Here is a 12,053-nt window from a genome sequence, read left to right on the forward strand (position 1 = left end):
GGGAGTCATGGGCCGTCGGTCTGTGCGGCCCCAGGAAGGGCCTGGGTGGGCTCCATTCAGTTGTTCAGGAAAGAGCTGTCCTGAGCGCGAGATTGACGTGCCCCGTCTTCTTTACAAAAACTAGTCTCCCGGTGGTGGAGGCAGCAGTGGTGTAATGCGACGTTTCCCAAACGTAGTTAACCCTTGAATACCTTAAAGCTAATTGCAAGCAATAACTCGCATGTCCTTGGATCAAAACCAGCAGCAGTGCCGAGCTGTGCCCTGTGTGACGACCTAAGAGCCGTAGAAAACCAACACTATTTGAAGGTTCTGTTCTGTAACCAGACAAGGGAAGCCGTACGTTAGAGGCATTAGACAACGTTTAATAAGTAAGGGGTAAGCACAGACATAGGCGCGTGTACACGTTTACATACCAGTGAGAGGTACAGAAGGTAGGCAGCAGTCAGCGAGCAGGGGACGTGGTCCACGGGCAGGACACGCCCCCATCTCCCGTGTTGGTGCCTCGGGTGACCTCACATACAGCTGACTGTCTGTCGTTCTCAGAGATGGGTTGCCACCTCCTAAGATCAGATTACCCCATAAAAATAAGAGCAAGGAAAGAAATATTGGTAGCATTTTTCTTAAGTATACATGAAACAAATTTGGAGAAGAAGTCCCATCAGCATTATTACCTTTTTTTTTTTAAGAGTCCTTTGTGCCTCTCCCAGGACACCCACGCATCATGGAAAAACCTGAGAAAGGCGTGTCAAACAGCTGGGTTTTCACCCCAGATTCACCACATACCAGCCTTATGACCTTCATCAAGTGTTTCATCTAAAATGAAGGATTGTAACTTATGGAGTTTTTGAGGAAAAGTATTTTAGATAATGTTTTTAAGACCCATGGTACTGGCCGTGGAGTTACATATCAGACACAGATTTTTTTGTGGAAGTTATTCATTGTCACCAGAGTTGTACATGCTGGGAGCCGACGGGAAACATGCCTCGTTTCTGTGGTTGGTTAAACGTGGTCGCTAAACGACGCAGCTGTCTGACCTGCACCTGAGAAGCAGACTGCACAAAGCGCGAGAAGAGCAGCTGCTTTTGTGTGCAGTTGTGTTTACAGCACCGTGCAAGCTGTCGTTCTGGGCGATTCACGGGATTTCCAAGGCTCCGTTGGCTATGCGTGTGATTTTTACTTTACAGATAAACCCGAGAGCCTCTCGTGTGTCTTAGGAGGCCGTGGCTGACCGTGAACAGTGTTTAACCTGCAGCGGGCCCTTGGAGTGTTTCCTTTACTTAGCGAATTGGTTAGTGTACACCTGGTTGTATGCTTGAGTATTTCTTAGTATTCTTTATAGAATACAGAGTCTTTATTCTTCCGCAGAACAGAGGGAATGTCGTACTCGGTGTATCGCTGGGGTTGTTGCTGGTCGATCCCAACAGTCTGAAGCCAGGTGGTGTCCCTGCTCACGGTTATAGCACTGATGGGACCAACAGTGTCCTATGCGTCTTCTCCCTACACACACACACACCCACCCCTATGCATCTTCTCCCTACACACACACACACACACACACACACACACCTATGCTTCTCCCTAGACACACACACACACACACACACACACACACACCCCCCTATGCTTCTCCCTAGACACACACACACACACACACACACACCCCTATGCGTCTTCTCCCTACACACAAACACACACACACACACACACACACACCCCTATGCTTCTCCCTAGACACACACACACACACACACACACACACACACTTCTGTGGGTCTTCTCCCTAGACACACACACACACACACACACACACCCCTATGCTTCTTCTCCCTAGACACACACACACACACACACACACACACACACACACACACACACATATCACTGTTATGTAACGTGGTAGGTCTTTAGTCCAGTAGCTTCGTTAACCTACTTAAACAACTGGCTGGGTTTTCTCACACTCATTCTTGCTGTCCTAGCCCAGCAGACTAGCGTTGCTAGTGTGGAATGCTGCCCTTGACACCTGAAAGCAGGGGGGCTGGGATTGCTTCTTGCGTCCTTGCTACTTCCTTATGGTGTCAAAATGAGTCCTCTGTATCATTTGATGTTGTGAGTCACAGAGAAACTTAGGTAATCAAAGGGAGCACCTCAGCGGAATGTAATTTTATTCTTATTAAATTATCAAGGAGTGCAAAAGAAGTGGACTTTTAACAACAGTCTTCCTTTGAGGGGTGCTCTAAATCCTCCAGGCCAGGTGGCAGGGCGGGTACATGGATGGGCAAGAAGGTGCCCTCTGTATCACCTTCCTGAGAATGGCTGGGACAGAAAGGAGAGGTTTTTCCCCGGCTCGTACCTAACCTGATTTTGCTCTCTCTCTTCCTACCTACCATCTGATTTTATACTGTGTGACACAACAGGGAAAATAAAGAGAACCAACCCCATTCGATTAAAAAAACAAACAAACCCTTACCAATTTCTGAAATACCTGATATTTCGTTCCAGAAAAAGTCATCAGTTTACTGATTTTCTTTTTCACTCGAAAGAAGGGACTGTGGAGACAAGAGTGTAGGGCAGTGTGACTTAAGCGTTTTAAGTTCTGTTTCACTTAAATTTATTCTACTCACGTTGCTTACAGAGCAACAGGAGAAAGCTTTGAGGATTAAGGACAAATAAATTCAACCGCAGAAGCTTATGAGTAGCTAGGTTCCTTTCAAAAAGATCAATAAATGAATATTTTAAACTTCCACTGACCTTGCCGGAAGTATTCTGTTTGAGCCATATTCTCATAAATTAGTCGTGTTTTTGCAAAACAGCTGTGGCAATTTGACACAATGGAAAGAGCAGTGATTTAGGAATGGGAAGTTGGGAGGTGTTGTCTTGGCACATTCACAGGGAGATTAAATGACAGGCCAACGTCCCCTGGATGAGGAAACCATGCATGGGAGGATTGACGCAGATGGTCTGTCTTTAAAAGGCTCTTCTATGAGTCTGTGCTGCAGTCTGGAAACCACAGAGAGAACTCCCCAGGAAAGTGTGGGAGAGCGGAGAAGCCTCAGCTCATGCAGAGCTGCAGTGTTGCTCTAGAGCACAGTTACCATCCTCTTGGGGGGCAAACACATATGAATCAGGGTTCTCTTGTACCTAAGAGATGGCAGCCTCGGGGGTTTAAGCAGGAAGGTACTAAAGGGCTTGCAGGACTGTTGGGGGATGGGGGGATTGCTGGAGAAACAGACTCCAGGCTCAACTTCCAGGAACGACGCTCGAAGTCACAGCACACAGAACTGGGCTGCCAGGCCAGCTGCTGCCTCTGCCGTTAAGGGGAGCCTTAAACCAGGAAGCTGCCTGCCTGGTCGGAAAGCTGCCACCAGTTTCCAGCAGCAGGAGAACCTTGCCTCTGCTTCCGTCTGTCTCAGCGTAGTGAAGGCCCTGTGCCCGGCCTCTCCTTCCTGACTCAGGTCCTGGTGCACGTCTTGTCCAGTCTTTCTGGCAGGAGCCTAAATCCCCCATCTGAAATCCTAGCTGCAGGGGGTCCCGAAATGTCGTCTTTCCAACCTCTGTGTGCCAGGTGGGGATTAGATTCCCATCGACACCCCAACCCGTTGCATCCACCACGGACAGTAAGCTAACTGTTTTATGATAAATAACATTTGTCTGGGTTTTTTTTTGCAGTTTACAGTTACATCCTTTTTATTTAGAGCTCATGTCAAGTCACTCTGCATAGAAAAATGCTATCTCTGGCCATTCCGGAGAAAACATCTCTGATACAAATTAAGAGCGGTACCCACGTTATTTCCTAAAATGCAAAGCTGGTACGGAAAACAGGATTTTCAGTTTGCGATCCCCCTCCCAGAGTTGTTTCTCTTCTCGACGTTGGTTGTTTCCATCTGTGTCCTGTGTCCCGTGGGGACATCCTCCACCTTTTCAATCTGATTTGCTCTTTGCCGTGCAGACCTGTGAAGGAAGATTCGGAGCCCTCCGAGGTGGATGCTCCTGGCCGGTGGCACGGCGGCTACGTGAACAGAACTCCTCCGACATCTTCGGAGTCTGCAACCACCGTTAAATCCCTTATCAAGTCATTTGACTTGGGGCGTCCAGGTATTTCGTCATTTTGTTTCATAAGCAAAACTCAAATTCAGACCGTGGCCCCATGGATCAAGCCCGTCCTCCACCACCCTGGTCCCACGTTGGCGTGACCACGGGGCCCTTCCCAGACCATCCACGTGTAGACGTGGTGCGTGATGCCCTCTGGGGCTCCGATGAGACAACAGAGAGAGTCAGCTCTCCTGTCCTCCTCTCCGCAACTCCAGTTCCTGTCTCTCCACCTTCCTCTTCTGCCTCTGTGTCTGTTAAATCCGGGTCACTGCTGAACGCCTTCTTATCATCTCGTGAGGATTAGCAGGGCCAGCCAGAGGCTTCGTCTCTTGGGAAATGAGGCGCCGATCTGTGTGTTCGGCCGCCTTGCTGACACCCTGGGCTCCTTTATCCTAGAACGTGCTGTTACATGCTTCTCCCCCTGGTCTTGTGTGTGGCCGCTGGTGCTGATGTGTTGTTCCTGATCGTGGGACATTCCCAGCTTTTTCTGGCAATGTCTGCCTGACTCACAAGTCACCTTTAGTCACTGTGACCGCCACATGAGAAAAATGCATCTCTATACTGTACACCTGTAATACAGTAAAGAGAAGAAACCAAATGTGCCTGTATCCAAAATGCAACATATTTTTTCCCTTGATTGCAACAGATAAGCCTGTTGTATTGGAAGGCCAGGGTAACGGCTAATCCTAGGATGCTGTCTCTGCTAAAATAGTTCGGGGCTAAATTAGATTAAGATTAGACTACAAAGACTGGAAGCTGTGAAGGCTCAGTGACTACATTCGGTCTGTGAAGGTGGGAAAGGAATGAACAATAATGGTTTATGCAAGAGTGTTCTGTTCTGCCTGCTGTAGGTGACTCATCACCTGTATGTTTTCTTGTTCCGCGTGTGGCCTACATCTAAGACCAGCCCCCATTTAGTTAACTCCCCCCAACTCATTCCCCAATTCAATACTGGTCCAGGGCAGAAGAGGGTGAAAGAGTACACGTAATACCTAATTAGCATCATGGGATACTTTTTTAGTCGCCAAAAAGAGTAGCAAGTCAGGAACTATTATTTGCTGTTTTGAACTGGAGCAGCGTAGAAATGTCCCCATCTCTTTTCTTGGCAGGTGGAGCTGGGCAGGACATTTCTGTCCATAAGGCCTCCAGGAGCCCCCTGAGCGGAATCCCCGTGAGGACCACTCCAGCTGCCGCTGTTTCTCCAATGCAGGTATCGGAGCCAACGGCGTGGGGTGGGGGGTAGGGCTGGTGTCACACGGTACCCAGGCAACAAAAGGGAACCGAAAACCAGTGGGTTTATTTTTTTGAGGCACATGGAACATTTTTTTAGTACGCCTAAAATAATAATAATGAAACTTTCATTAAAAATTGCCTTTTGATTCCTGAGGAAGGTCTGAGATGCTGCAAACGACATACGGGGTTTTTTTGTTTGTTTTGTTTTGTTTTGTTTTGTTTTGCGATACGCGGGCCTCTCACTGTTGTGGCCCCTCCCGTTGCGGAGCACAGGCTCTGGACGCGCAGACTCAGCGGCCACGGCTCACGGGCCCAGCTGCTCCGCGGCATGTGGGATCTTCCCGGACCGGGGCATGAACCCGTGTCCCCTGCATCGGCAGGCGGACTCTCAACCACTGCGCCTCCAGGGAAGCCCCTGTCATACAGTTTTGTTAATGCCTCTTTCCTGGTTTCCCATAAGATGACACTGTCAAAGATTTCAGTGAAATGAAGATTGTAATTTTTATTAGAAGTGGACATTGAACTGGGTATATTACTCAAACAATCGATTTTTTAAAATGCCCCCAGAGAGAGAGAATGTTTACAATTTATAAATTCTTAGAGCTCACTGCATGTAACTGCATGTGAAACCTGAAGGTTCTAGACCACAGCCTCCCGGCATTTCTGTGCCCAGGGCCTTTGTCGTTACCGGTAGCGCTCAGCATTTTGCCTCTGCTGAGCTAAGGTTGGTCTTGTCATCAACAGCTTCCATTTCTGATGTTAGTAGTAGTTACGGACATTGTTTGGGGTCTTTTAAGCTTTAAAAAAAATACTTTTTTCACTTTTTTGCCCTTGAAGGTAACTTCCACCACCTTCTGTGTAAAACCAAATAAAACAATTATTTATTTTATGATCATCATTTTTTATTTAATAAAAGTGAAAGAGGTCATGCTTCATTTTTACTTATCTTTATTGAGCTATAAACACAAGTTTGCTAGTAAATGTTTTACAACTGGCTCCTTGGGGGAAAGAGCCCGGATTTGTAGTGTTTGCCAATTTCTTGGTAAATATTCCCGTTGTGGCCAATTTCAAGCTTTTTCTACGACCTCAGTGCATATGGGGTTGAGAAGAGATGTACATTAGATAGTATTTGTACAAGACAGACAAGGCAGGTGTGAAAACCCCATTAGCAAAATGTAGAAAAATAATTAGGAAGCAATGAGTTTTGAGTATTTATTACTTTTGCTTTTAACATAGTCTCATTTTAATAACGGCTGTGTTTAGTAGCTTAGCCTGCACAGTTCCTGAAGACTTATCCGTCGGCCCTATGAGCAGGTACACACCAGCGGCAGCACACCACTGGCTATAATTCACATACCGTGAAGTACAGACCTCTTCAATACGTAACTTGGATGTTTCCATGTGTAAGCAACACCAAGATAAAGCATGTCTGTCACCTCAGAAGGGGCTCTCATGCCACCATCTCGTCAGTGACCCCTTAGAAAGAACCGTTCTCTGACCTCTCACCACAGATTAGTTCTCTGTGACCTCAGACTTTGTCACTGGATGGTTTTGCTCAACGCTGAGTCTGTGAGATTCATTCCTGTTTTTGTGGCAGTTCTTTTCTCGTTGCGGTGTCATGTTCCTTTGTGTAAATATACCATTCTACTGATGGTTTATCCATCCTACTGATGGTTGACTTTTAGATTACTTCCAATTTTTAACTCGTGCTTATTTTATTTTATAAATTTATTTATTTATTTGTTTGTTTATTTTTGGCCGCATTGGGTCTTCGTTGCTGCGAGCGGGCTTTCTCTAATTGCGGCGATCAGGGGCTACTCTTCCTTGCGGTGCACGGCCTTCTCACTGAGGCAGCTTCTCTTGTTGTGGAGCACGGGCTCTAGGCACGCGGGCTTCAGTGGTTGTGGCACGCAGGCTCAGTAGTTGTGGTGCACGGGCTTCGTTGCTCTGTGGCATGTGGGATCTTCCCAGGACCCACATGGTTAAAAATCCACCTGCCAATGCAGGGGACACGGGTTCGAGCCCTGGTCTGGGAGGATCCCACATGCCGTGGAGCAACTAAGCCCGTGAGCCACAACTACTGAGCCTGCGTGTCTGGAGCCTGTGCTCCGCAACGGGAGAGGCCGCGACATTGAGGGTCCCGCGCACTGCTACGAAGAGCGGCCCCCGCTCGCCGCAACTGGAGAAAGCCCTCGCACAGAAACGAAGACCCAACACAGCAAAAATAAATTTATTTATTTAAAAAAAAAAAAGTGTGTATGTGTGTGTGGGGGAGTGTGGGGGGGGAGTGTGTGTGTGGGTGTAGTGAGGGAGAGAAAGTGTTATAAATTGGGTTACGCTACATGTTATTCAGACACTGGCTCCTTTCGCTTTGTCATTGGCATGTACCCCTGAGGGCAGGGATTTTTATCCCTTTGGCTTGATGTTATATCTCTTGTCTAGAACAGTGGCTGCACATAATCATATCATAGTAGAAGCTCAATAAATATATGTTGAATAAATGAAGGAATATATCAGATATCTTAAAATGTCAGTGTTTGGAGAAATAATTCATTCTTTTTGAAGGGTGTATGATAATGCAGTGATTAACTTAACCACTCCTCTGTTGATAGGCATTTAGGTTGTTTTGGATTAAACTTATTACAAAAGTGGGGCTTCCCTGGTGGCGCAATGGTTGAGAGTCCGCCTGCCGATGCAGGGGACACGGGTTCGTGCCCTGGTCCGGGAAGATCCCACATGCCGCGGAGCGGCTGGGCCCGTGAGCCATGGCCGCTGAGCCTGCGCGTCCGGAGCCTGTGCTCCGCAACGCGAGAGGCCACAACAGTGAGAGGCCCACGTACCACAAAAAAAACAAAACAAAAGAAAAGCAAAAAAAAAAACTTATTACAGAAGTGAAATTCCTTCTACAAATTTTTCCCCACTCAAGGGGCTATTTCTCTATGAATGTGTATCCCCATTCTTTTGTAAGTACATCAGTCACTCCAGCTAGTTAAGTAGGAAGGAATTTAACACACGGAAGGCTGCAGGGGAAGCTCTGATCTGCACTGAGCTTCAGCAAATGTTCCCAGAACACCCCAGAGTTGGCCCATTAAAGGAACATCTATTTCTGCCAGAATCAGGAAGTCTTCCTCTAAGTGCAGCCTGGGACCACTTCTGTCAACATCTAGGTTCAGCCTTTGGGCCACGGCACAGGTGCAGCCCCTGTCAGCAGATCCTGCCCTCTAGGTTCATCCAGGTCGTAGCTAGTGACAGGATTCCTTTCTTTTTTAAGGCTAAATAGCATTCCATTGCATGCAGAGACTTCCTTTATCCATTTATCTGTTAATACATTTTTAGGTTGTTTCCACCTCTTGGCTAATGTGAATCGTGCTACAGTGAACAGGGGTGTGCAGGTACCTCTTCAAGATCCCATTTTCAATTCCTTTGTGTATCTACCCAGAAGTGGGATTGCTGGATCACGTGGTAGTTCTATTTTTACGTTTTTGAGGAACCTCCCTACTGTTTTCCATACCAGCGGCACCGTTTCACATTCCCACCAGCAGTGCATGAGGGTTTTCTCCACACCCTCACCAACAGTTGTTTTTTCTGTGGTGGTTGTTTTTTTTATAATGACCATCCTTACAGGTGTGAGGCGTTATCTCATTGTGGTTTTGATTTGCTTTTCCCTGATGACTGGTGATGTGGAACATCTTCTCATGTACCCGTTGGCCATTAAAAAAACAGTATTTTTTTACACGCATCCTTGAATATACATAGAATATTCCAGGAAGATGTTCACAAACCTGATTAATAACAATTACCCCAGGGAGAAGAACTGGGTGATGGGAGTGAAAGGGAGACTTTGTTTTCATTCTGTGTCCCTTCTGTTCCTAATAGGATCTATTACCTATTCAAATAAAGAAGTCGTTTTAAAAGGTCCCCCTGGGGATTCTAACGAGCTTGAGAACTGTTATATGCGCGTGCGCACACACGCACCCGCACACACACGCATACACACACGCACACACCCCTTGCTCATGCTGTCCCTGATGTGACACGTCCACCTATGTGTGGGTACCTTTTGGTTTCAGAGGCATTCAACCTTCAGTAGTGCTCGGCCGGCCAGCAAAGGAGTGACTCAGCGCTTGGATCTCCCAGACCTTCCCCTCTCAGGTAAATCACCTTAAATAGGAAGTAGTTCTGACTTACGTATTGTGAGGTTAACTTTTCTTCTTTTCTTTGCATGAAACTGAGCTTAGAAAAAGAATCATTTATTTGCAATAAGTGGCATTTATCGCAAACAGTTTCAAATTCTGAGTGTATGTGTTATGGACACAAGACCCCAGCTGTGTCCTGCTGGCTGCACTTCTCAGGGTGCATGAGTTTGAGAGAAATGTCAGGCTCTGGAGGTCTTTTGTCTGTTCTTTTAACTAAATCTCAAGAGACTATCGCATCTTTAAAAGAAACTTTTGAGAAAAAAATCTTATCTGATTCTGAAAGTCTATTGCTCCCACAGTACCTAAAATATGCCTCTTCTGAGCCGTCTTTGTCTCTGAGTGTAGACCTCTTCCTGTTGTTATGCCATGTTTTAAAAACTTCGGATCCCGACGGCGAAGCGCTGCTTGTGACCGCAGGGCCGCACGCACCTCATTTTCGCTCCTGCTGCACATGCCGTGCTGATATGGCCGATGTGAGGGAGCTGTTGAGGGGGAACCGGGGCGGGATGGCGTGTGGGCTTGCACCTTGGCCCCCCTGCTGCCTACGGTCCAGCTCTGGTCCGGCTGTTCCAGCCCTCGGCGCTGGGGTTCCCCCATCTCCGAAACGGAAATCGTGCCGTCCGCCTCGCGGGACGGCCTGGAGGGTTGAGTGAACCCAGCCGGGCTGGGGACAGAGCCGCGGAGGGGCTGCTGTCCCCTACGCACTGTCGCCTGTGGAGTCAGCTCACACCCCAGAGCCGGGAGGCGTCAGTGGAAGGTTCCGGCTGTGTAGAACATTCACCCTGGAAATTGATGGCTGGCTGCGAGGTCACTGCTATGAGGAAACAAAAACAATGAAAAGAACACTAACTGACTTATTCCTGGTGCCTGTTAGAAGGAGAGAAAGCCAGAAATCTAGACCGCATGGAGAGAAATCCTTTGTGTCTTTTAAGTGTCAGTTTCTGTGACATGGTGAATAAAAACGACATCCCCACTATCCTTTTTTTAGGTCATGGTCAAACACAGGTTTATCCTTAAAATAGTTGTTTCTGTGAGATAAGTTTTACCCTTTGACTGTAAACTGTTTCACCTCACCACCTTATTTTTTTCACTTCTGAATTTTTTCTTTTTCATGGAATTAATAGGATTTTAGCCTTAGATAAACCCCGACTTTGAGAATTTAAAGATTACCTTGGTCCGTTCCCTGCATTTTACAGGTAAGAGACTCAGGCCCTGAAGAGCTTAAGCAATTTACAAAGGCCACACTGATTTTGAGTAGCTCTGGGACTAGGATAGGATTTTTCCTGATTCTTTCTACCCGGTTGCCTTCTGGTGACGAGGCTGGCGATCGCTCTGATAGCAGCTTCATAAAGAAGTGGTCACGGTTTGTATAGGACTTCAAGTTGTCATAATGACTTCCAGGAAGAGGAAATGGTGACCAGAGACCACGGGTTGTCCAGGGTCAGAGGAATAAGGGAACCAGAGGGGGTGCCCGCGCTGAGTTCTCCACATTTGTTTGCCACATAGTGTGAAATAGGAATGACTTGGTTATAAGCACAGGGCCGTGTGTGTGATGTTTTTTCAATTGTGGTAAGATATCTGTAACATCAAATTTACCATCTGAACCATTTTTCAGTGCATCAGGTGAACTTTTGGTCTTAGTATTGGTAATCTCTGTTCCTCCAGCTCTAAAATTTCCTTTGTATAGAGAAACCGTTCTTTTCATTGACAAGATAAATACTGACGCTGAGACCACAGCGGCGATTGCCCGGAAGTAAATAGTTCATCCTCAGCCACCCCCCTTCCCCCCCACAGGCCCCTGTCCACCCAGGTGATTCTGTTTACTTGGCTCAGAGAGGACTGCACGGTGACAATTGCCTGTTTTCTGGCCAGCCTTGCAGCATCACGTCCCCAGAAGCTGCAGGACTGGGGTTAATACACTGTTTTTGTTGTTCCCTTTAGTGATGTAAACTCTGTTTTTCTCTGCTCTTCCCAGCTAATTAGCCTCACTCCCAGCTTGAGCACCCATAATTGATGCTATCAGCTGTACAAGTATTGTTTTCTCCACGACTGTGGCGTCAGAGGAGGGACGCTGGGCTCGGCCTGGTCACCAGCTGCGTGTGGCATCAAGCAAGTGACCAGTTTCCTGCTCCCAGATCCTCTGCACATACAAACTAGACAGTCTTGGGAATCTTCTCCCATTCTGCACTTTTGTGATCCTTTAGGGAATATCCTCTGGAGGGTTAGGCTGTTTCATTAGCTCTTTTGCCACAGACTAATAGGACAGCAGAGAGGAGCCTTAGAAGAAATACCGTGACTGATTTTTGGCAAGCCAGGCCCTGTGGTTGGCATGGCTTCCTGTCCTGGGAAATGGGTGTCACTCCTGTTCCCAGCGTTTTGACCCGATAATCTCACTAGAGGTCTTCCTGCTGGCGCCCTCCCTCAGATGCACGTTCGTTAGAACATGGTGCTTCACCGGGGGTCGGGCTGGCTGCATGGGCCTGGCCACCTGCGCACCTGCCAGAGGCTCTTAGAAGCAGGATGTCTGCTCAGTGC

The 12,053-nt window shown here is 47.4% G+C and overlaps 1 protein-coding gene and 1 long non-coding RNA gene across 6 annotated transcripts in view; one reads left to right on the plus strand and one right to left on the minus strand.

Moving 5' to 3' along the window:
* LOC137212254 (uncharacterized) overlaps positions 1 to 12,053 on the minus strand; it is a 317,962-nt gene that overhangs the window by 260,890 nt on the left and 45,019 nt on the right. The window lies entirely within an intron of this gene.
* Positions 1 to 12,053, plus strand: part of SPECC1 (sperm antigen with calponin homology and coiled-coil domains 1) — a 246,070-nt gene that overhangs the window by 178,168 nt on the left and 55,849 nt on the right. For all 5 annotated transcript variants that reach the window (XM_067715414.1, XM_067715412.1, XM_067715413.1 and 2 more), the window contains 3 exons: positions 3,947 to 4,092; positions 5,199 to 5,299; positions 9,393 to 9,474. In XM_067715414.1, the coding sequence (XP_067571515.1) occupies positions 3,947 to 4,092; positions 5,199 to 5,299; positions 9,393 to 9,474 (329 nt within the window). The remainder of the gene's footprint in view (positions 1 to 3,946; positions 4,093 to 5,198; positions 5,300 to 9,392; positions 9,475 to 12,053) is intronic.

This window comes from Pseudorca crassidens, chromosome 19, assembly GCF_039906515.1.
Source record: "Pseudorca crassidens isolate mPseCra1 chromosome 19, mPseCra1.hap1, whole genome shotgun sequence".
NCBI lineage: Eukaryota > Metazoa > Chordata > Mammalia > Artiodactyla > Delphinidae > Pseudorca > Pseudorca crassidens.